Source organism: Monomorium pharaonis, chromosome 7, assembly GCF_013373865.1.
Source record: "Monomorium pharaonis isolate MP-MQ-018 chromosome 7, ASM1337386v2, whole genome shotgun sequence".
Taxonomy (NCBI): domain Eukaryota; kingdom Metazoa; phylum Arthropoda; class Insecta; order Hymenoptera; family Formicidae; genus Monomorium; species Monomorium pharaonis.
In genome coordinates, this window is record NC_050473.1 from 9,897,001 (window position 1) to 9,921,608 (window position 24,608).

Genomic DNA, 24,608 nt, shown 5'->3' on the forward strand with positions numbered 1-24,608 from the left:
AGACGGAGAGAGACCAGGAGAGACGGGGAGAAACGGGAGAGACCGGGAGAGGCGAAGAATGTTTCTATTGTGTTTAAATTAAAGTAATAAGAAAAATAAAGATGGCTGTTATTTTATTGAAAAAAAAAGAACTTATTTAAAACAGTCTTTTGAATGGATTTCTAAATCCATGGCAGCTTTTAGAAAAAAAGTTAGAAGTACGTGAATAAATAAATATTAGATTTATTAAAGATAGATAAATGCTTATTCAAAAATAAAATAAAGAGAGCAACAGTAAAGCAAGGCTCTTGCAAGTTAAACAACGAAAGCAAAAAAAATTTGAAAAAAACGTAGCATAAGAATAGAGAGCCACAGCAACGCGTGGCAGGGCATAGCTAGTTATAATAATAAATCTTGTTTTAATAAATTTTCTGAAGAAAATTTGCAACAAGAAAGACAGAGAGAGAAAGAGAGAGAGAGAGAGAGAGAGAGTAAAAGTTCAGTTTTTACTTGATCTGCCTTTTACTTGTTATTACAAAAATTTTTAATTTTTAGAATTAGTTTTAAATAATTAAAAAGAATGATAAAGATTAATATTAATTTTGATATGTTGAGATATTCCTATTTATTCGTAGATTAAATCGACCCTAATGGGAAATAGGATAATAATAGAGGCCAATGGTATTTCTGCTTCCTGAACTGTAGTAGATGAAAATCTGGGAGCGTGAATCGTAAACCAGGAAGCGCCACAAGGTTCCTAATTAATGGCAAAGTTCATTGCCATTAATTCTGAATCTGGTCGTGGAACTCGAAACATCCACGGGCCACGTGGGAGTCTTACATCATCGATGGGACCGGAATACATGCGCTTCGAGTTCCCCTGTAGGTAGGCCGAAGTCTATATTCTAAAGTGTCTTTGCATGGGAATACAGAGCGCGTAATAACGACGCGGAAGCCAGGTCACGTACCATGCAATCTGCATCGCGTGAGTCGTGTTGTCACCGAAACAGTGGCGTACGCGGCTTAATCATTGGCACAATTCCTGGCAATACGCTCGAGGTATCTGCGTGAAGCGAATATATGGACATAATGCGGCGACTAATGGCGACCTTGTCGCGGTCTCCCGGGTGCTGTATCGTGGTATATGACAACGTTGTTACCCACGAAAATATCTACATATGCGTACGAGAACGCAGCTCATCGGAAATCAATTTGCACGATTTCAGATCGATAATTCCGAATATAAAAACTTCTTCACTCAGTATCGAGAATTTGCTAACGAATTTGCAGCGTTTCTTACCTCTTCCTTTTTAAAAGCTAGGAAGAGCTATTAATTAAATTGTGAATTTTTTTAACCTTTTTTTCTAACTTTCACTACTTTTATGTAATTTTAATCGTAAATGACACAAGCTCCATAAACTCGTTCCAAGTAAAAGTAGAGTGAAAAGCTTTTATTTCTGCGACTTGCTTGACATATTACAGAGTTATTGACTTCTTTTCTTAGTAGAACATTTTATATGTTATTTATATAAAACAAAAAGAGTCATTTTTTTTGTTTGATTGGCTACTGACGTTTGATTGCTGAATTAAGATTAATGTCGTATCCTTTTACAGACAGTCTTAATTCATCTTCCGAAATCGCATAAGTACGCGAATCAATAACATCGCTGCTGATACAGCGAGATAATCGTGACTGTCGGCTTTATTGGATGGTTAACCATAAGCCACGAGCTTTAATGACTCGGCGTTTCAGGCGTGACGATATTGGCTGTCTGTGCTATTGCTGTCTATTATCGCCGCCTACGTGCTACCGTTAATAGACATTTCATGACGTGGAAATGAAAGAAACGCCGACGGGACGACTGATCGACCGTACTGCTCATTTTTCCTGACGCGTGTTCCACTCGTCAACATTCGGACGATACATTTCTGTGCCATTCAAGGTTCACACGCGATCCAAGAATCGTTAAGAAAGATTCAATCCTTCTCATGAATTATGATTTTACTTTTTTATATTAAAAAAAAAAAAATACTTTTTCACGCTCTTTCTTCCTATGATATTCTCGCGTTGATTTTTATTACTATCTATCTAATAATGCATCGCGCCCCGGGAGAGGGTCGATCCGAGAATGTAAAGAACACTTCGCTCCACTCCACTCCGATCTCCTTCGTGTCATCGTGCGCAATGCTCCAATAAATGTAGCAAACTCATAACGTTGAACGTGTTTCCGGAGAGTAAACACAACGAGAGATTCGGTCCACGCAGCATGCATGGGTGAGCGGCGCGATAAATATTACACGCAATACACCGGCCTGTTTATTTCAACGTTTATGCTACTGCCGAGCACGGTGACGACCGTGGATTGCGCAGCACGAAATCCGCTGGCCGTCCGTGTAGCATCCACGCCCGATTCAGGACGAGATGCACTCTGGGCAATTCCACCCCGCGCACTTATCCGAATGGACTACTTTCCTCCCTACTATACGATACTCTACTAAATGGTGCATGGACTTTCCGATATCCATAGCCACGCTCAAACGGCACAATCTTACGCTAGTCGCTGCTTCGTTTCCGCCGCATACACAAGCGTATACACAAGGAAGAGTTTGGCAATTCTGAATATGCTAATTCTTTGACAAATTTTGTCTGAGTGAAGATTTTATTTTCAAAATACAGTACTTTGCTGGAGAAACTTTATAAAATTAGAATATATCTCAATAAATCAATGCGTAAATAATAACAAAATTATACGTGATGCATGTACAACTTTGTGTTTACTCTCGGAATGCAACAGAAGGCTAATTAACACGTCTATGAAAGAACTCTTTTATTATCCTGAATTAATCGACCCTTTCATTAGGACGAATGGATGAACGTAATTTTAAGAACGATCGCTAAAGGAAAAAAGCGGAAGATGTTCCGAGAAGAGACCAGAAGATAGACATCGCGTGACAAAAGGGTGGAAAGTGAAGGTGCACGATGTCGTATAGGCGCCACTTCGAGGTCTTCGTATTGAACAGCATGTTCAAACGAGCGTTCTAAAACGTTCTCGGACGCGCGGCCGCCTTATAATTAGTAAATCTTTCATGCACGACGGACATAACAATTATTACCGCAACCGGTAGTTAACTAAATCGTTTCCAATCTAAATTTATCATTTTCTTCGAACGAATATTAAGTATACGTTGCTTCTTCGTGTGCATAATGAAGCTTGCAGCTTTGTTCGAAGTCATTACACAAGTTGTTTCGATCAGATATCAAACAAACTTTCGCGACTCAAGACCAATGCACAATTTATGTTAGCGTCTGTAAATTTACGAATATAAATAAGCTAACTAAGTTAATCGAAAACTTTTAAAGTGTAATAACAAAAATAACGGAAAAATATTTATTATAAATTTTCTTCACAAAATGCAATAGTATTAAATGATGGTATTAAAAAAAAGCATGGCAGAATCTCATGAAAATTAATATACTGTAAGTTTTTTCATATTTAAAAAGATAACTTAAAGATTAAAATGTTTCTTTTAGTTTTGCATTCAAGTAATTCTAGCTTCATTAAAACTGAATATTTTATAATAAACGTGTATTGTTAAAATAAATCAGTGAAAAAAGAGTCGAGAATATTTTAGTATTGAGAAATAATATCAGTAGAGAAAAAAAGAAATTCCTTTTTTTTTACATCTTACCTTGTCGAACATCCACGTACGGATCACCGACGTCATTCTCGTGATAGATCACAGAATGCAATGTCTCGTTTATCTCATGCGGCGGAAAATAGTAATGCGCCCTTTCCACGTACCACGCACCACTTTTCGGTGATACTATCTTCCCGTGGAAGACTCCATCACTGACACTTCCGAACACGTGGCTACCAGGTTCGCCTGAAAGCGGAAGATATATTCCTGATCAGATGCGTGTCGAGAATATCTGCAGACATTTTTTTTCATCTTAATTCTGCCGATAAATCTTCAAGAGCACAAATTTATCCTCTTATTTAAAGAGTATAACGAATAAAGATATAATACGTAACAAAAAATAAATTTCTATTTAATAACAAGTTAGATATTAGATCGATATATATATATATATATATATATATCTGTCTAATGTGTTAAATTAAAATTTATGGATCTTTAAAGAATTATGTGTTAACCTCTAAATATATAAGATATATTACATAAATATATTACATCTTCTAAAAAATAATATTAAAATCAAATTGAAAAAAAAAGTTCTTTTTGTGTTTCTTTTCTATGCGTGTTCTATTACGAATAAAGCACAAAAAATTACAGAAATAATACGGATAATTTGGATAAATGCACATGCGAGTAAGAAACCATGTTCAAACGAATGTGACTCTCGCTTCACTTGAAAAAGTATCGACGATGGTGGAAACTTCGTCTCTCGGCAAAACTTTTTGCACCAGAAAACTGCTGGCTTACGCAGCAACTTGCTCCTGCTGTCTCGCTGTCTAATTTATTCGCTTAACCGAGAAACACGTAGGAAAATTAATAACGTGCATGTATATTTTTATCTTTTGGCAAAAATAAAAAATTTTTAAAATTAAGCAGGACAAAATAGAAACCTGATTTAATCGTAGCGTTAAAAAATTTATAAGTATGTAAATGTAGTACACGCACAATGTTCTCTGTAGTAAGGGAATATTTCGCATATACATGATTTGTACCGATTTCTTCATCTAAAATTTAAAAAATTACGAGTTACTCTGCATAATATCAAAATTTTTACATTACAATAAAAAAACTTTATAAAATTTAATTTAAATTAATTCACGTTTAAATTAAACAAAAATTATTCTAGCAACGGTTTTTTTAATAAAAAATTAAATTCTATTATTTGTTTGTCAATCAATTTGTTCCACAATTTTTAAATAAAATTTTGTTTCTTCTATTTATAATTGATAATTGTTGATAATTGTTCTTCATCTTAATATAATCATTTCTCACTATTCATTTTTAATTTTCTTGAAAATGCATAACATATTTTAAACGTATGTATTTAAATGTTATACCCATATAATTTTTTAGATTTTCCGTAAGAACCTGCTAACTTTCATAATATAAATGATATCGTAAAACTAATATATCAAAGAAGATAATGTAATGGAAAAACGGAATGCCTTTTTGCCAATCATCCGCGAAGTTTAAGAATTCAGATTCTCCCACAGTTATGTCATCCGATTTGAAAATTTCTTCAATAAAACGTGCAATGAATATTTTATTTTCCTTTGTGCAAAGGAGCCACGTTCGTCGACAAAAATACATTTGGTTCTAAAGGAAATGTTAGAATCGTATCTCCGTCACGTATTATGTTGGGAAAATATTTTGCGACACATTTTCGACTAACGCGCTCGACATGAAAAGATAGTATTGAATCATTAAAAGCGCAGGACAAAACCTCAGCGTATTGCAGATAGCGAATAAATGGCAATAATAGAGAGAATATTCAGGAAGCGTTTCGCACAGACATTCCTTTTCTCCTTTAGATAATAGATCGTAGGAAAGCGGAGTCGTCCGCACAGCCAAGCTTATCACAATTGAAAATTCCTTTTGATGCGAGAGTAAAAGGAATCTTTCGCTTCCGATACGGAAAACATTTCAGACAATCTCTAACGTCATCCTAGAGTTTCTTTTTCACAAGTGCACACATACATACACATTTCTGATACTAACATTATTCTTTAACCTTTCATATATACGAAAATACGTTTAAAAATTATTAGAATGTTTAATAAATTACATATCTATAGAGCCTTCTACGATACAAAAAAAAAGAAAGTTTTTTTTAAAAATAACTTTTCTAAAATTAAAAATTAATTAAAGAAATCTTAAATACTCCGGTTTAAATTAAAACTGCATAATTTTTTTGTTTTTCGAAAAATTTGAAGTACGTATACGAGTAAGACAAATCTGAATTTCTTTCGTTTAAATCATAAAATTGTTTACAAGTTTCACGAAAATTATACTTCGAAGCAGTAAAGAAGTGTTCGTATAGCTAAGCTCACGACTCGGGATTCCTTCAATCCCCCTATAAAATTGAAATATGCCTCTTCGTGATGTTAACCGATGGAAACCGGAGCTGTGAACAAGTCGCGGAAAATCGTGATACGAAATGATAAATAAATCGTTTTCCGCTGAGATTCATAATCCAAACGTTGCTTGCTGAACTGCCATAAATTATTTGATTGGACAATTTAAAGGTTTCACTTTGTATCTACGTTGACACGCACTTTTGCATGCCACACCTGGCATCGGGAAGCGGTACAAAGAAATGGTATCACATCGTCGAGGCTCTGTACATAATATAGAATGCAACCAGAATGCGTACTGACAACGAAACGAACGCGGACAGGCCGCTGAGTGTGCCGCGGTTATAAATTTAAGTATAGCTCTTTGTTTGTACAGTTGAGAGCACTTCCCTCTACTTCTGTTAAATTTAGTTTATTTTGACGAAAGTTCTTTGAATATGCAGAGTGTCTCGTAAGGATAACGTTGAACTTCTACCAAGGTATTCTGCAATGGATTTAAAGACGGCTTTCCTTCAACGGGATTTGATTAGATTCCATGTTTCGTTGCAACTTTAGAATAATAAACTTTAGAATAATAAACATCTTATTAATTCTAAGTGTAACGTCAAAACTCCATTAAAATTAACTTTGCTTGATATAAAAAAATAAAAAAATAATAATATCGTTTAATCTACCCGCGCGCGGTAATTTGCCACATAATCATATTCTATTATGCTTTAATTTAAATTTCGACGACAAATGTTTTCCATGTTACATTTTCTTATGTTGTATCTCCATTTTATGTGTGTACTGTTACAAAATGAACTTATGAATGTTACAATAGCAAATAAATATTCAAGTTACATGGCAAGTAAATATTAAAGCTCATAATTTGTAAAATCAGCGTTTCGATATTTACGATCTCGAGTTCTTCACGTGGCTTTTGTTGCTTTCATTCGGCGCGCATGCAGTCTATTACTTTTGCAGAAACAAATGCCGCCATTTCTCCCGCAATAAATATTTTCCGAGGATGTTGCGACTACGTGTATAAACACAGAAACTCATACAATTTTAAGTCAGTGTCTACGTGTGAGCCTCTCGCGAGCAGACAGAAAGTCCGAACGATCGCTGCCGATCGATTCTATGTAGCTTTACATTTACAGGCATCATTTATACGAATATATGGAGCAGCGAGGAGATTGCCGACTTGATATCATAATAGTACATGTCGTAGTACTATATTTGGTAAAGTGCATCGAGCATACATGTATGTATGTTCAAGTTACAAGCCTCTGGCATTATAGTACATAGACAATATATCTTTGAATATCTGTGTTTCCTTTCAACGACAAATATTATAAAAATAGTTGGAAAATGCTGTACTAAGAAATGTATTGCGAATACAAATCACTGAATAGAAGAAAACAACAGATAAATTAATCACAGATGGCGTGCAATTTTAACACGGCCGATAATGAATATATTGTAACGTTGCACGGTCATATATGATCTGTTTCGATAGGTCACATAAAAATAAAATCGCAATGTTAAATTTACAGAAATGTCAGTAGAAATTGCCAGCACAATCAATCTTGATTCTGTCTCATTAAAACAATAAAATCGAATCGAGCACGGAGATTCCTGGAAACTTTTTTGTAATCAAATAAAAATATATATCATAAAGTTACAAAATATTTCATTCTGTTTTAATCTTCTTATTTAAAATAAGATCTCGAGATATTTTCAATGTACCATGTTTTATATAAGTCATTTACAACGTTGAGACATTTCCGTTGCGTTACTCTTTAATTGCATGTTATTCAAAAATAGAAATAGATATAATGAATAGGGTAAAGCAAATGTGATTTATTCGAAATTATCTCATGTAGATACTTGACTTGTCATAAGACGTACCGACTAGGTTGCCCTGATAAACGTGAGACACGTCAGAATCGTAATGTCTCTCCCCTCTGGATCCTTCAATGATTAAGTTGTTGCTAAAGGTGGTCAAGTCCCGCTTTAATCGGATGTGGAAGTCCTTGCCGTGCGCGCGAAACTTTAACGTCACGGTGGTGTCGCGGTTGATCGACCTCTTCGCCCTCAGGTGACTTCGGTGGACCTCCTCGACGGGATATGACAGCGTTTCGTAGTGACGAATGTACTCGTTCAGTCGACGAGCTGCAACAAAATTATAATAAATTTTATAATGACGCCAAAGCTCCACAAATTAAGCGTTAAATTAAACTTCATCCAATTTCGAATTCCGACTTGTCACAGTAGAATATTAAATAGCCTAAGGATTCGAAAGCTCGTTATAGAATCCGAACGTAGATGAATTCAGAAATAATTGCTATAAATAAATATATATGCAGGATGTCGCAGATGTCAAGCATTTCCTTTAAACTCCAAATAACGAGTTATATTTTATTTTAAGAAATAAGTCTCAAGTTATCGCAAGTAAATAATGGTTGGCTGAACTCAAACTTGCAGGAAAACTGTCGGAAACTCCTGAGACATTCGCGTAATCAAGTCGATCGAATAATTCAGAATACATCACGCGGATTTACGTGGACCTCATATGAGTTTGCCCAACAGCGGCGAGAGAGAGAGAGAGAGAGATGGACCTCTTTTCCCCTAACACGTCCCAGGTCGGCTCATATCGGCGATAAAAACGGAATGATCCGATCGACATGCTGCCAAACGAACGGAAAAGCTCTCCAGAGATTGCCCCACGAATTGCACAGCTCCTCGTTAATTATGTTAACGAGACAAAGTATCCCGTGGAGAATGAGCCGCGGAGCGACGGTTCCTCTCCTCCCTTCCGTGGAGAGTTAATATCGCTTGTAATTTCCGAAAGCGCAACATGAATTTATATCAGGCGAATTTTGTCCCGTGAAAAAAAATCTGGCGTAACCGTGCGTGACAAAAGAGAGAGCGACGGCCACCGCTATACGTAAAGAGCTGCCATAATCTCGCCCAGGCCTCGCGTATCCGTCGGGGTGGTGCGAGGGTGGTGCGCGCCGGCACTCCCGCCGTCCAGAATCCCAAACGCTTTCCGCGAGATGCGCGTTACTCTCCGGCGCAAGAGCGTTACTCTCGGAACAACGTCGTTGTAGTGGTGTATGAATATTATGGAGGACAAAAATGCACTTTCCTCGTCGCGTCATTTAGTCGATTACTAAAGAGCGCGCGCGGGCGCGCGCGCCTCGCGAACACCTCGCATTACGCCGTACGTACGAGACGCGCCGCCGCCGCCGCCGCCGCCTCGCATTCACGATAAGTGCAATCGCGCAAATGAGTAAGCCCGATATCAGACTGCGTAACTTTTAAGGCCGATCGTGACAAATGAGGCGCGTAATTCTCAAAGTTCTTAATGCCTTCGAGCCTATTTGCAGTGTCGAACAATTAACGTCGCGCTAAATGAAGACATTCCATTCGGAGCGGCAAATTTCGCTGTTACGCGCGACATGAGATTTACATATTATTTTTACGGGAATAGATTATTCTTTCCTTTATGATGTTTACACGACACGCAGTTACAAAGCATTTCATTATTCCAGAAACTCGATATTCGTTCGATGTAATTTTTATTCACGAAGAGAACCATTTCATAAATATCGTGAAAAATTTACGAAGAGTCAAGAGGAAAGTAATTTATGTGTCCAGAGAGAAAGGTAAAAGGAAATGAAACTGTTTTACGATCGGCATTTTTATCTTGATGTCAGGCATTTAATCTCATTATGCGCTGCGGAATTACGTGATGTTGCATTCAGTATCTGAGAGATCATAAAAGTGCTTATGCAAGAGTGCATTGCACGTTTCAGAGGTACAATTATAGCGTCTTATTAGGCACAAGAATATCGTTTCTCTCTCCATCCACTTATTTTATAATACTAAAATGACATCTTTGAAATGTATTTAGTGCTACAATTACGGACATCAAAAGAAACTCCGATACTGCAATGATAATGTAGCTAAATTATATTTTTCGAGATATTTCGCTTCCACGTAATATTGCGAGTAGAAAAATTGATTTTTATAAAAAGCGGGATGTACTTTATTTAGCTTCGAGTGCAGAGAAGTTAAAAAAAAGGAGACAAAGAAATGTTAAGGCTCTCTAAGTTTCACTCTTAGTGGTATCGGAACAAAGAGGAATTTTACGCGGTAAGCTCGAAATAAGCTGATTGTCCACTCTCGCCTAGGACTCTCGTCTTTATCCGCCGAATCAAGCCATCGGAGAAAACATGAAACTGAACAGCAAAAGAAAGCGTTATCAACCAACCGTCTATCCATCTCATTCGTTAAAAGAAGTATTTTATTGTTCATTTGTTATATAATAATAAAATTGGGTCAGTTCAGTATGTAATTAATGAAATAATAATGATCTCTTTAATTGTCTAATAATATATTGAAATATTTTTAAAAACCTATTATCAAACTTATATATGTTCAATATCACGTTGTTAATATATCACGTACACGACATTTATCAAGGTACGAGAATCAAAAACAAAATTATATTTTTTAATAAATGTAAAACTAATTGTTCCTTAATGAAACTTTAATCCCACTTTTTGTTTCTCAATTTATAGCAATGCAATTATTGTAATAAATGAATGTGTGCCACCGATACAACTTTATAACTTTAACAATATTAAGATAATTACAAAAGTTTTTATAACGTCTCGATAATTAAGCTTCAGATTAAAATTACATTAATGTGTTCGTGTGAATGGAGAAGAATCATATTCTTTATGATCTATTTACATTGGATTCGTTAAGCGCTAAGTTAATTTTCAATGTTAAAACAATATCGTAATTATATTATTACCAAACAGAATCGTGAGATTCGTTAAGTAATAATAAATTCTGCCTCGCTACTAAATCTCGTATATATTTCGGCGAATACCCGGCATCAAATAAAAACTCGGGAAACGAGATGCGTGACTCGCTTCCACATTTCCATCCGCTCTCGAATGAATAGAAGGATTCGAAACGAAACATGAAAACGTATCGACATCTAAAGCTGCAGGGACGCATATGATGCATGAGACAGACTGCGACGACGTACCTTTTTATGCATTGTAGCGGGAGGTGGATCGATACGCGTTCGTATAACGTTACTGGTTTATCTCAGAGCGTGAAAATTCTGCCAGTTGTAACGCGAAGAAATAAATCAAATGCGCCTCTACATCTTTTCGGCGCAAAAAATATGTATACATACCTCCATTAATACGTAACGAACGGATGATATTTTGAATGTGCGATAAAATGTAATAGTTTCGCATTCTGCGTAACAATGAAAATAAAATTCCGCCTGCAATCGTTTTTCTGATAAAATTACGTATATATCCGTTGACAGGATTAAGTAAAATTAAAATGCAGTTGCGCACAAGAGACGCTTTGCCAAATGTGACTTTAGCTGGTATATCCGAAATAAATCTTCTCACCTTTCGCTTCTATACCGTACGATCAAATGTCCGATGGGCCCAGGCGACAGACACACAGTCAAACCTATTTCGTTTGTTTGTAGCGCAATACAAAAATCGAACAAGGTGAAAAATGTAACGTCCCGCATAATCCCGTGCCCAGAAACAAAGAGACATTACGAAATGAAGAGTCATTACCGCGCTTCAATGTAATTTCATCCGCCGTTGTAATTCTATTCATTTTCAAGAGGATATAGTACATGAATAAAGCGTTCGATGCAAACTCGGTTTACAAGCTGTCGAGGAAATTAAATCAGCTAGAAAAAAATCTTTTTATGTCCAAGCTGATAAATGTAAGAAACAAATTGAAAAATAGCCGTTATTTCCACTCGCTACGTTAAATAATCAATATTCGAAATGTGTATAACGGTGAAATTAAAACTCGGTAGAGTTTTTACTTACAATTAGACATCCTCGATTTATCGATGTGGATCGGTGATGAATTTAGAACGAGCCGGTTCCTAAATAAAATTCACTTCTATAATTGCGAGCAACTTCCTCGAGCAATATTTATCGCTTTATCCAAGTTTTAATTGTGTTTTAATAACGACCTGACGAACATTTTCAATATTTCAACATTGAAAAAATAACTTCAGCCACGGGAGGACGACAAAACTCAGCCTGGAACGATAGGGACGTCGGTCGGTTTTGCAACTACTTTAATGTTGGCGCCGAGGAGAAAAAACGAAAAGCAATATTCTGAAGAGAGTGGAGGGGCAATATCGGAAAACGAGGAGCGATAGCCCGCCCCTCATTCTAACCCGCAATTTTCTGCGCTGGTGTCTTCTTTCGCGCGAATTGCATCGAAAACGTTCCTCGGAGCGCCATGATATTTGGATACGAAGATGAAGGTGCCGCGGGACCGAGAACAAAAATGTAAATTGTGGCTACCCGGCGGGAACCATCAATCCTCTCTCGTTGCCGGCGTTCTCTCTCGTATAGCGCGACAAAAGCGTTGTTTAATTCTCTAATATATTTTGAGTCTCGAAATAACCCATTGTATGCCTCTGATATAAATCAACGTACAATTTTACATTTAATTTTACCAAAATTAAATTTTTTTTATTCTACGCTCCACGAAAAGCTTCTTTGCGAATCAGTTTGTGTAATAATAATTTTTCCACACAAAAACTTTTATATAATGATCGTTCCATATATTTCTTTTAATAACTTTTTAACTCGCGACAATCTAATAATTTCGTGCAACAATCTAACAATGTCTCCATACTTTGAAAACGTATCTACGAAATTATCTCAGTTTTGCGGCTTGTTTTGCTTTTGCGCAATTTTAGAATTGTACAATATACAGAATTCGCAGTGGTTGCAGGCAGTGATCGCGAAGATCGTCACATTCGTTACGTCGGAGCAGAATTAAATCTCAAGGTAACGCGGTATCAGATGTGGTTATTGAGGCAAACGGGTCAGCGCACGTGCCATTATGCTCTTTGACGTTCCATGGGCGTAAATATCCAGCAGCTCCACGTCGCTTTTGCACTATCGCGCGTTTCGGGAAGCATGTACACTCTCCACCGCGTCGCTATTAGGATGAAGTGGAGCGCAATCAAATGTCTCTCCCTTTATACGCAAGTATGCGTTTATATGTCGTGGGTCATACGAGACATTGCCGTGCAGCGGGGGGGAAACCGACTCATTATTGACTCGGAATTGAAACCTCGGTTACGATACTGTATGTCTATCGGAGAATCAAGGATTTCGTCGATGTGCAATCCGTACTTTCCGCTTTCCGCTAATGTTCAATCTCACTAATGAACATCGCGTGCTACGGACGCGACGGGTGCAACGGGGATTTCTAGGGTTCTACGGCCAAACAATAATAGCGGGACACCGGATGCGGCGAGAGAATGATACTCTTTCGCGGTCGGTCAGCCCGCGTGTGCTTTCAGACGGACGATAGAAGCGACGACCGAGCAGTTTCCAAGCTGCTCGGGATCCCCTTGATCCGCTGCTCCGACCAGTTTCGGAAGGATTTCATTTCCGGAACGCGACATTGCGCCCACCTCCGGCATGCGGGAAGGGGAGTGCGCGGCGTCTCGGAGAGTGGGAAAAGTCCCGGCGATTTGAAATACCTCAAAGTGAAATTGCATCTCGGCACAGTGCAGTAGTATTACCGTGAAATAACCGCGCCCCACTGTCGTTTCAGGTTCACCGTGATCGTCCTCTTCCCTCGCTTTTTCTCCCGCCATGATCTTGTCCGGGCTCGCCGCTCGTAACGCGACAATTAAAATGACTAGCTTTAAACGCCGAATGGCGTTCATGCAATGTAGACGATGAAATTAAGCCGAGAGCGCGTGGAATTCAATTTTCACCTTTTATCGCCGCATCTCTCTCTTCCTCTCTCCCTCTCTCTCTCTCTCTCTCTTCTTAGGGGATAATATTTTTAAGCTCACTCAAGCCCGACTCTTCGTACGTTAAAGCCGCACATCGCGATTATTATCCCCGTCGCTTGCACGAGGGAAAGTCGGCAATTTCGCAATCGGATTTTCGTTAACCGAGTTGAATGCTGTGCTGCGCAAACACCAAGTCTTGGAATTCAACTCTGACAGTCGAGTGACTGATCCAACAGGTATAATTTATCAAGTAATATACCAATACTTCTAGCAATCGTACATCTCGGCTAACTCTTTCTGAATATTATTCGTGAACGCCAGGTCATGCATATATATTGATGATAAAGAAATCTCTGCGGGTGAGAGCTGCAGAGAGAAATAATTTCAAGCTATTGTTTAAATTCCTCGTTAACACGTCACCGAATCGAATTCATTCGAACTACGAACAATCGTTTCGAACACATCGGAGTTCCTGGCTGACTGCATCAATCCCAAGTGCCACTTGGCAATGACGAATGACACCGAATATTTCATAGAGAAAGTTGAACGAGGAGCATGAAAAACTCAATTTCCATTCTCTTTCGCGGTAAAGGGGGGAGGGGGAGGAGGAGGTAGAGGAAGAACATACCATAAAAACCAAATAAAGGCCAACGAATTCGAATTTATGCATCTTCGGTATATACTTCCTGCCAAATCGCGTCTGGCGTCGATCTATCGACATGGCGCGTTTTATATCCCCTTCCCTTTCCCGCGGAGAGGAACTAGCTTCCGGTAGCCGCTGCTGCATTCACACAGGAAACAACAACGTAGCGCAAAGGGCCGGGAATAGAAAGAAGGGCGTGACTCGTCACGGACCGATGGATCTCTCGTTGCATGGTTTATGAGCACATACGATGGACACATGACTCGTTCGCGATCAATTTCATGCGCCCGCATGCGCGTCGTGTTTGCAGAAACGAAAAAACGGGACAGTTTTCCGGAAGGAAGGCGAAGCTCTCCGGAGAAAGGAGTATAACCGTTAGAATCGCAGACAGGACGAGGACCAGATAGAGTATCGATTATAAAGTCTAGTCTAATTTCACAACGCTTGTCAAAGTAACGATCGATGATGCTAACATGATAAATTTTAATCAGAATATATATCAAGAACAGAGAGAAATACAAAATATTATTAAATTGAATTTAATTAAACTATCTACGTTATGCATCGCCAAATTTAATCAAAATTGCATATAAAATTAAATTAGATAAATTCAGAGATGCTCCGCGTTCTCTAAACTAAGAGAGTTTTCGTAACTAAATATTAAATATTAATTAGTAACTACATACTAATTTTAATTAATATCCATTAAAAATGATTCGGTAACAATGTAAGTATAAATAATTCACTTTAGGTGTCGGGCGTGCGAAATCTAAATTGTAAATGTGTACGTTCTACTGATTAACTAACAACGCATGTAAATTGCAGGAGCCTGCAATCTAACATACAATGGTGGAAGTAGCCACTTTTAGAACGATAGTCTCCAAAGCGAAATAGAAACTCACAGCTGAGTCTCTTTAGTCCTCGTTCTGGTGCAGACGTAGCAGGAGGAGAGTCAAGAGAATTACTAACAGATACCGCAGATACGGTGTAACGCGACGGAACGGTTGCGCGCGTGTAATTAGTATTATTCTCGAAATAGTTTCAAACAATGCGGCGGACGAGTGAAACCGCGTAGGAAAATTAAACTAACTCCTAAGCTCCTGAACTTGAGCGTTTCGAAAACTTTTAGTGCCTGCAAAGCGCCACGTTTCGCTCGCATTTAAATATAACGATCGCGTGATCGCTCCGCGGGGAAATGGAGCGCAATGTGATGCATTGTAACAGGTCTCCGTAGTAATACCAGCGCCATAAAGTATGTGTAACGCGAGACGCTTGCTAATTGTTTATAGCGATTTCGCCGTCACGAAGGATTTCCATATTATAGAACGAAAGTTTCGCGGCAATGCAACGCTTACGCGACCCAAATTTGTTTGTCTGACTTGCGTGCATTTCTCTATCGCAACAAATATTACAGACAAAAAAGTGCCTATCAACGTCCTGAAAGTTAAACGAAGATAGAGTGTTTTGTATATACAGTTGCAACTTCCCCGGGAGAGACAGTGATTTATATACTTGTCAGATAATTCCGGACACTACTCCAGATCACTTTAGCGTCTTGGTAAACACTCATCGATCGGATGTAACAAGCTTATAAAAAGTTCGAGACCTAATTAATGGAACTAGAGAGTTTATAGAGCATGACTACCCATCTCTCGACTGCGCCGTGAATTCACGGCGACGGTTTCCCAACTTATCCTGCACTTATTGCAGAGTTACGTGGCACAACCGAATTTGTTACCTCGCAAGATAAGTGCACACATCCTGATAATGCAAAATAAAGAAAAATGCGAGAAATGACAATTTCAAAAAAAAAAAACTGAAAGTTTTCAAAGATTATTTTCTAAAAAATAAAACGTACAACTTCAGAAAAGCCAAATGACGATAATTTCTACCTCGAAAAAAATCGTGTTAATGCTCCACTTTCAATTAATTTTCCTCAAACGTCTCGTGATTCTTTCAAGAGTATATGTTACTGTGAACACGAGTACACCGTGCATTTTTGAAATATCTTCAAACACTGTAATCTCGCATCGGGATCAGTCACAAAAACACTTCCCTGCAAAAGTCCGTTCTCGCCGTATCCGCGATTCAAGATCTACACTGTCGTAAAAACAACGACGGGATGTTTTCGCGAAACCAGTGCGATGTGGTAAAGTGTCGATACGTATCTCCCCCTCCACACGTTCGATCACGTTAATTCCCATCAGATCCGCCACGGATAAGATTCGTCTCGCCTCGCCTCGTCTCGCGAGGACCCTGCGTTATCCACCCTCTCGCTCTGTCGCCCGCTTCTCTCCTCTAAGTTAACGTCGATGTTTACCGAAGTTCGCCCGGGGGACCGAGGATTTACCACCTCGTGACTCGAGGGGCGAAAATAGGGTTGACTCGGTACACGTTCGATCAGCCCCACGAGGGGCGCCCGTGGAATGTCTTTTCTTCTTGCAACCGCTGCTGCTACGCCGCGCGCGCGTTTTCCCCCGATCTACGTGTTGATTCCCGTCGTAAGAGGATCTCGTGTAAGTAAAATGGAAGACAATCTCCTCCTTTCCCCCCGCTCGCCCCTCGCGCTCTTGAAATTCGTATCGTCAAGAATTTAAGCGCCGTCGCACAGGGATAAGGAAGGGATTTGCCCCGGGCGCACGAACTCAGAATTTACGGAAGCGCGAGCGTCACTTCGAAAAGTAGGACGGACGATAGTATTTGTCATTATTATATATCGCAGCGTTGGCGCATAGTACGAACGATGGACAGTACATCTGGCACGAAGTTCACGGCGAACTTCGTGTAAATAAAAAAAAAAGCACACGACAGTTAGTGAAAGAGCACGAGCAAGCTGACCCGTAGGAATAACTTTTCCTCACGAGCATTTTTTCGCTCAGTCGATATTTGCAATTACTTTCTGTTTAAATATACGTACATATTCGCTTTAATTCATTAAGTGTCCACTGATACAAGTACAGCAAATTATACGTCCACGTTCCCGTTCCAAATACTCGAGCGTAATTACGATTGATTACTTATCAAACTTGAATTATGAACAACTGGGGATTGGAACTGTTCGAGCGAAAAGAACGTTTTTGAACGTTTCGAACAATAACCTAGACAAACAGTCTAAATAAATCTTGGAGAGAATTAATTCTTAACCTACAGATTCGATTCTGCCACGGAAGTGATCCCGATATCATGCAGAATGGATTTGCATCATCGGACACGGAGGATTTGATAGATCCAGCGCGTTAACTGAGAGACCGTAACGACGGTGGAGGAGGAATCAATTGACCCAATTTCACGTGCCGACCCTGTCTAGCTCCATTATCTAATTTAACTATTTAGCCAACTGTTCGCGCACTCCCTCGATATAGAGGCTCGAGAGGATAATACTTTCGCGCGAGCAGAAACCCGAGAACCGCCGATTAATGCCGGCCTCTTTAGGCTTGCGGCACCGATCTGGTATTAACTTTACAACCAAATATAAACTGTCTCGTGCGCTTACGTATATATCTAAGGATATGCGTGTGTTAAGTTAGCCCCCACACATTCAAATTCGATAGTTCTAATATGAGTCCCTGTTTTATTTTAAAGAGATAAAGAGTTCTGTTGATTAACAGTCGGAAATCAAAAAATGGGGTGCTAACTTCTTATCGAAATTTCAGATCAAATAGTTCTAAATGGTTCAATAGCTTCATTTTGCAATTATCTAGAGTTTCTGAAGCATTAACAAAATTTTGATTTTTAAAAAAAAGTAAAAATTGTTAAAAATTTGATTTTAAGATACAATAGTTCTGAGATGTTTCTATTGTTATTTTGCTTATTTCGAAGAGTGCTCGACGAATAAAAAAATTTAGATAAAAAAAAAGTTTGAACCCCATTTTTTTGATTTCCGACTGTTAATCAACAGAACTCTTTTTTCTAAACTACAGAGAACTCTATCTTTTTAAAATGAAATGAAAACACATCAGAATTACCAAATTTTAATGTGTGGGGGCTAACTTAATACACCAGAAATATCGAATGACAGAGTATGTAGCAATATTCTTCTATCAAAATTTCTAATAAATAGAAAGCTATGTATTATACATTTACGATTACCGCTGTATATAATAATCTATAAAAATGTGAACATCTCTTTTTGCCGATTAAGATACAATTTTTATTCTTTACAAACATACACTCATAATTATTTTTCTCATTATTTTGATTAATTAAAATAGAAGTAAAAATTAAAATCTCAAAATTTGAAATATAAAAATAAAATAAAAAAGTGTGTAAAAATTACGAAATTAGTATAATTCGATGAAAAAATATAAAACGCAGCTTTTAACTACTATTATTTTAAAAATGTATAAATTTTTATATAGTATCAGTCTAAAATTATATACCGGCAAGATTTTGCAAGTTTCAGTAAGAGAGTTGCGCGAGTTATGCTTAAACTCTATCGTTGTTTGGTAAGGAGCGCAAAGTATGGCTATAGAAGAGCTTTAATTGAATTAGTTTAGAAACACAAGTTTAACATTAGTCCGCTAATTAATGTTACGGTCGGATAAGTGCGAGAAATTTTCCTTTTTCTCCCATTAATTGCCGCTGAAGCAAACAATGTAGCACAAAACTGAACCTTACCTCGTATCGATCAGATGTATCTCACTCTGTATCACATGTAGAATATTATTTTTTCCAATAAATAATTTTAAAATAAAAATAAGTAGTTTCATATATTTCCCCCCTTCTTGGCTGTTATATGCTGAAGAGAATAAAGTATATATAGTTTCATATATTTTCAATGTTGCAAATTACGCAAGATACTAATGAACTTAATTCAAACAATGGAAACAATGGAAAATAATTTGTTGCGTGTGCACTGAATGTTCTTTTTATGTATGAGAAGCCAACATCCGCGAGACGGTCGTTTTAATAAACTCGCGAATAACAATCATTACCGTTGTCGCAATTAAAACTCGAACAATTTACGATGTTCGCGAACGTGTTTCGCAAGGTAGCGAGTCCTCGCAGCTGACAAACCGTTACATAAACTTCAAATGTCCGTCGTAAAAGCTACGCAGAGGGAAGACAAAAGAGACGTGCACGTCACAAGTAATGCCCGATGTTCCGGAAGTGCATTCAATTTTCTTCTGCGTGTAGTCGGTGACGTACGTATAAAACGAGTTCTCAAAGTTACCGATGTAGTTCGTGTGGCATACCGATTCTTTGACGTTGCACACGCGTGCGCATGCGAAACCGCGACCGCAATGGCTTTTCTTTTAAGGTAAAACTACGTAGAAAAACCTAATTCATCGTCCACGTTAATGAAATAAGAAGAATATATCAAAGTATGCGTTTCCATGTTTTTGTTATCGCCATTAAATGTTCCGCTTTCTCTCTCTCTCTCTCTCTCTCTCTCTCTCTCTCTCTCTCTCTCTCTCTCTCTCTCTCTTTATTTCTCTCTGCAAATGAGATTTAGTAAAACGGGATGTCCGCAAAATTGCGTTTCAATGATATTATCCTTTCGAAATTTCCAAATACGCGTCCGGTATGACCCACATTTTCCCAATATGTAATAACGTCCACGCTACTTGTTCCGAAAATGCTGAAATACAGCGGCAATGTAATTCATTTATGTTTCACGTTTGACAGGTAAAAGCTATTTATACCATGTAAAATACCGTACGGGACATATAATAAACATTAATCATTTGATCGTTAATAAAGTAAAAGCACGATTCGTTAATAATTCATTAAAGAGTTCATCATTAACTCTTTCTGCACCTTTCTACCATGAAATTCTTTATCAATTTTTTTAGAAATATGCTTTGTGTAAAAAAACCATAATTAACAAAATTAATTTCTTATTTTCTCTTCTGTTTTATTTAATAAATAAATTTTTTAAATTGTTTCTTAATTAAGGGATATAAATGAAAAAATATATAACTTTATTCTGCTCAACGAATTTAAACAAAAATTTAAATTCTCTACTGTATTTAATTAATAAATATATTTGTTTAATTTTTTAATTTAATGTTTTATATATTCTTTATTTTTTGTACTGTTCTTAAATTCTCAGATCGTATCTCGAAATCATTATCCCTAAAGTCTTTATCATGAACATATGGGTGATGTGAATATCCGCAATGTGTTTAGTCTGGGGGTTCCCTAAATCCAAATGACTTTGCGGCTCAGTCATCCCTGCGAGAGATAAATAATTTCTTAAACCACCTCGTAATGTAGCGTATCTTTCAAACACAATTTAAGCTGCCTTAAAGCTGCAATGTTAACGTTATCGTACGATATCAGGAATTAGCCGCAACATATCTGTCGACTACAACATATCACCAAAGTGGATCAAGGGGGCTGTAGTCGCGCTCATTCGCTTGACGATAAATAACGCCGAGTGCAACTTCGACCATACATTCCCCCCCCTGCCTCCCCGCCGATGGTCCTTGCTTCGGCTCGCAAAAACGCGAGATAACATGCGTGCTGTTCTGGCAGAAGCATCGCGACGAGAGACGCACGCAAGATTTATCGCCTTTCACGGTTGCTTCCCTCTCTGCAAATGGCCAGACGGCAATGTGAAAAAGAGAGACAGAGAGAAAGAGCCCTTTTCCGTTCGGCTCCTCGCTGCCGACATAAATCATCGACAAGGGGGGGCACGTGACGTTATTTTAATATTGCCCGTGAATTTTTCGCACGGACCGCTGTCCGTTGGCCCACAAACGTCATCTCGCGTTGACGTCGGAAAGAAAATGCCGAAGAAAATGAATAAAAAAAAGAAGGGCCACGCTCCGCCTTCGCGTTAATACATACCTTTAATGTATCGGTATGTCATGAATCCATGTATACACACGGGCTTCAATATTTATTGGAGTTTATAACTATAAATGTCAGATTTTATCGGAAACAAACGCCCGTTTCGCGACGGGGTTGCATCGTAACCGACGAAATCTGCGCGAGGCAATCGCGTAACCGGAACGCCGTACTGGAATTTATGGCTTGCGGGCTCGCCCGACGTCGTCGAGAGGATTAGCGTCGTGCTTCTTGCGAAGCTTCGAGGATTTAATCCCTTAATCACGTCGCTGAAGGCGCGAGTATTATCCGTGCATTTTTCCACTCTCCTCGCGTGTTGCGCGGAAGACTCCATCGCTACCGGAAGCCGGTTGATGTAAGTAGTCGATGTAAATTGCCGTACGAACGAGACACGGGCGGAAACTAGTTTTGGACACGGTTCGCGGGATGTCACTTTTGGCTCCCTGAAGTGCTTGCCCAGCTCTATCGATTATCCGATATGGCAACGGCAAACAAGTGGGAGCCGTGACGCGACAACGTGAGCAGACGGGGCACAGTTGTCACGATATCGGGAAAACAAGGACGAGCGAGAGGACAGTTATGTGGCATAAAGAAATAACAAGCGTTCGCCGAACTGCTAAACGTAGGCGAGAGAGCGACGCGATATTACATTTGTCAGAGTAAAATATTGAAAGAACTACGGAGGACCGCAAAAGTATTCGAAAAATAAAAACCCATGAATTAATTCAGGGATCGGACAGCTCGCAGATGCAATTCGAAACTTCGCCGCGCATCGACATTCGTAAAAGAAAAGTTTTGATATCCCCCGATATCCCCGAAACGACACATATGAATATCTTAACGTGGAAAAAGTTCAACGCTCGGAAGGAAACGAGATGCTGAAAAGGAAGGCGAGAAATTATCTTTAAGAAAATTTAACCTCGTCAAAAGGATCGCTGAAATTGAAGTCCGTATTGTGAAAGCTCACCTTTGGAGGCGTACGTCGGATCAAAAAATTTAGAAGCGGCATTACCGCCAGTCGTTCCGCGTAACGATACGTAACGGTGCAGTTTATCGCGGGCGCGTGACTAAAGGTCAAACTTTTATTACGAAAATATTTCCCCGTCGCGTATAACGGGCGCGAGTGGTAGGACGTACGTACGTGCAACGATTAAATCTGCTGCCCAGCATCCCAGCGGTGGACGCTGGTATCCGGCCATCTGCGGCGTCACATTCATCACGAAAGAATCGATGCACTCGGCCGCTCGATATACGCGAATAACGTCGATTAGCCTCGCGTACGTGTGCTGCTCAACAAACGATATTTATTCTGCAGCTCGGTCGCCGGGCGTTAATCCGACGGACATTACTTTTCTTCTCAACGTAAATCGTGACCGTACGTGTACCGGGTTTATCAGAGACGTCGCGCGTTTTCCTCGGACTATAAATAGCACGCCCGACGGAAACGTGAAACATTGTCGATTGGTTTCAATGGTAGAGGCGGCCGAGTTAACTAAAACGAGAAGAGCCCCGATATCTTCCATTTGATTTTAGATATTCTTTGACGAAGCTCCTACGCGATGTTTATAACTGAAAGAAAATATCCAATGTAGGAGGAGCTTTATAAAAAGAAACGCGGAAAGTTTACAAAATGCTATAAAAAGATATGAAAAAGCTATTTTAAATTTACCATCTATCTTTCATAATGTCGTTTCACGGAGCAGATTTTATATACGCCAGCTTTTCTTCCTTCCGTCATCGTCCTTTATACGATAAAAGATTAATCGAGCATATATTTCATCGCAATCATCGATAGCTGTGAAAGAGTTACCGGTTGTTTTGCACGACTGGCTTATTGTTATTTGCATCTCGCAATAAAACAGGCTTGAATCTCCACGTGTATTGGGCCTCGCTCACCGACACGTGTTAACGACTTATCGCCTACAGAGGCAGCTTTCCACGAAGGAAATGCAATTATACCGCCATCGGCAGAGCAACACAGGCACGGATGTACTTTGAACTCGCAACACCATTAGCCAGAACTAGACGGTCGATGATCGCATTACACCCTCGCACGAGATTTTACGCGAAACGCGTGGGATGTAAATTCATTAGCCGATTACAGACAATACGAAGCGGAACTGCTGTTAGACGTGGCCGCTCGCACGATACGCTTGTGTGCAATTACATCTGTGAAGCCAGACTTGGAATAAATGTTTAATGAACCTTTCCCGCCCTCAAACTTACTTCGCGCTCGTTTTCGCGCTGCCTTTTTTCACACGCTGACTTTTGACGCGTAATTATTTTTTAGAGAAACTTGATCAAACGTTAATGAACAAAGCGTCACGTCTCCTACGATAAAAAGAAAACGATAAAATGCATGAAATTGTGATGTCGAGCGCATTCGCTTTCCAACACTTGCGCTTTCCAGATCCAGGCGCGATCTATACCGTAAGCCTCTACCGTAAGATCGGAAAATCCGTGGGATCGGCGAGCGTAGCGGTTTCGCACCTTGACGGATTAACGGTTACTTAAACGTAAAGGATCGTTAATTCGCGGCGACGCCGGGCTTGAAAATCGCGCACACCTCCCTCGTTACCGATGAGAATTAAGGGACCGCATCGCGCGCCCTTGTTCGCACGCGAGCTACTCCTTCTTAACCTTTGAGCACCTGGCCGTCCGTACCCTGTGCATTCGTGAGTGCGTTGTGCTAATACCAGGAAATGCTTTTCGAGGGCTACATTGTCGACGGCGGCGCACTTAGTCCGGATTACCGGCGGAAGTGAGAGAACGTGAAGCAGGGGTTTGCAGCCGAAAAATATAACCGACTCGCAGCCCGTGAAACGACTACGTATCTCGATTAAATTGATTAAGGCTGGCGTGTGAGATAAGTTAGCGATTCTAATTAAAAGCTTTTAAACGTGCAGATAAAAACTGTCACACAATTTAAAAATTTATACTTTTTGAATATTAATCATCAACTAGACGAAAACAAAAAAATATATAAAAATTGCAGATTAAAAAAGTCACTAATGTATCGTGTAATGTATGCAATTAAATTGTTAAACGAAAAAATAACATATTTATTAAATCCAAGCGCATGTCATTCCATCAATTATTCCGCTTCTTTTCCGTAATCGCAACATCATGAGAATAAAAAGAAAGCATTAAGTCACTGATAATCCTCATAATTTTTTCATGTCTCGTATTTTAAGCGAGTTAATTTTTCATCTCTGAGAATATGACTTTTATTCTCATACAGAAAAAAGAATAGTACTTTCATGTAACGTTATATATTTCCCAGGCATAAACCTATATCCTCGCACACATAACGTTAGAAGAC

At 38.9% G+C, this 24,608-nt stretch overlaps 1 protein-coding gene across 3 annotated transcripts in view; it reads right to left on the bottom strand.

Annotated features, from left to right (window-relative positions):
* The window catches only part of LOC105837793 (disintegrin and metalloproteinase domain-containing protein 10), a 101,368-nt gene that overhangs the window by 6,530 nt on the left and 70,230 nt on the right, over positions 1–24,608 (bottom strand). For all 3 annotated transcript variants that reach the window (XM_028188779.2, XM_028188781.2, XM_028188780.2), the window contains exons 2-3: positions 7,926–8,189; positions 3,670–3,864 (exon numbers count right to left, since the gene is read on the bottom strand). In XM_028188779.2, the coding sequence (XP_028044580.2) occupies positions 3,670–3,864; positions 7,926–8,189 (459 nt within the window). The remainder of the gene's footprint in view (positions 1–3,669; positions 3,865–7,925; positions 8,190–24,608) is intronic.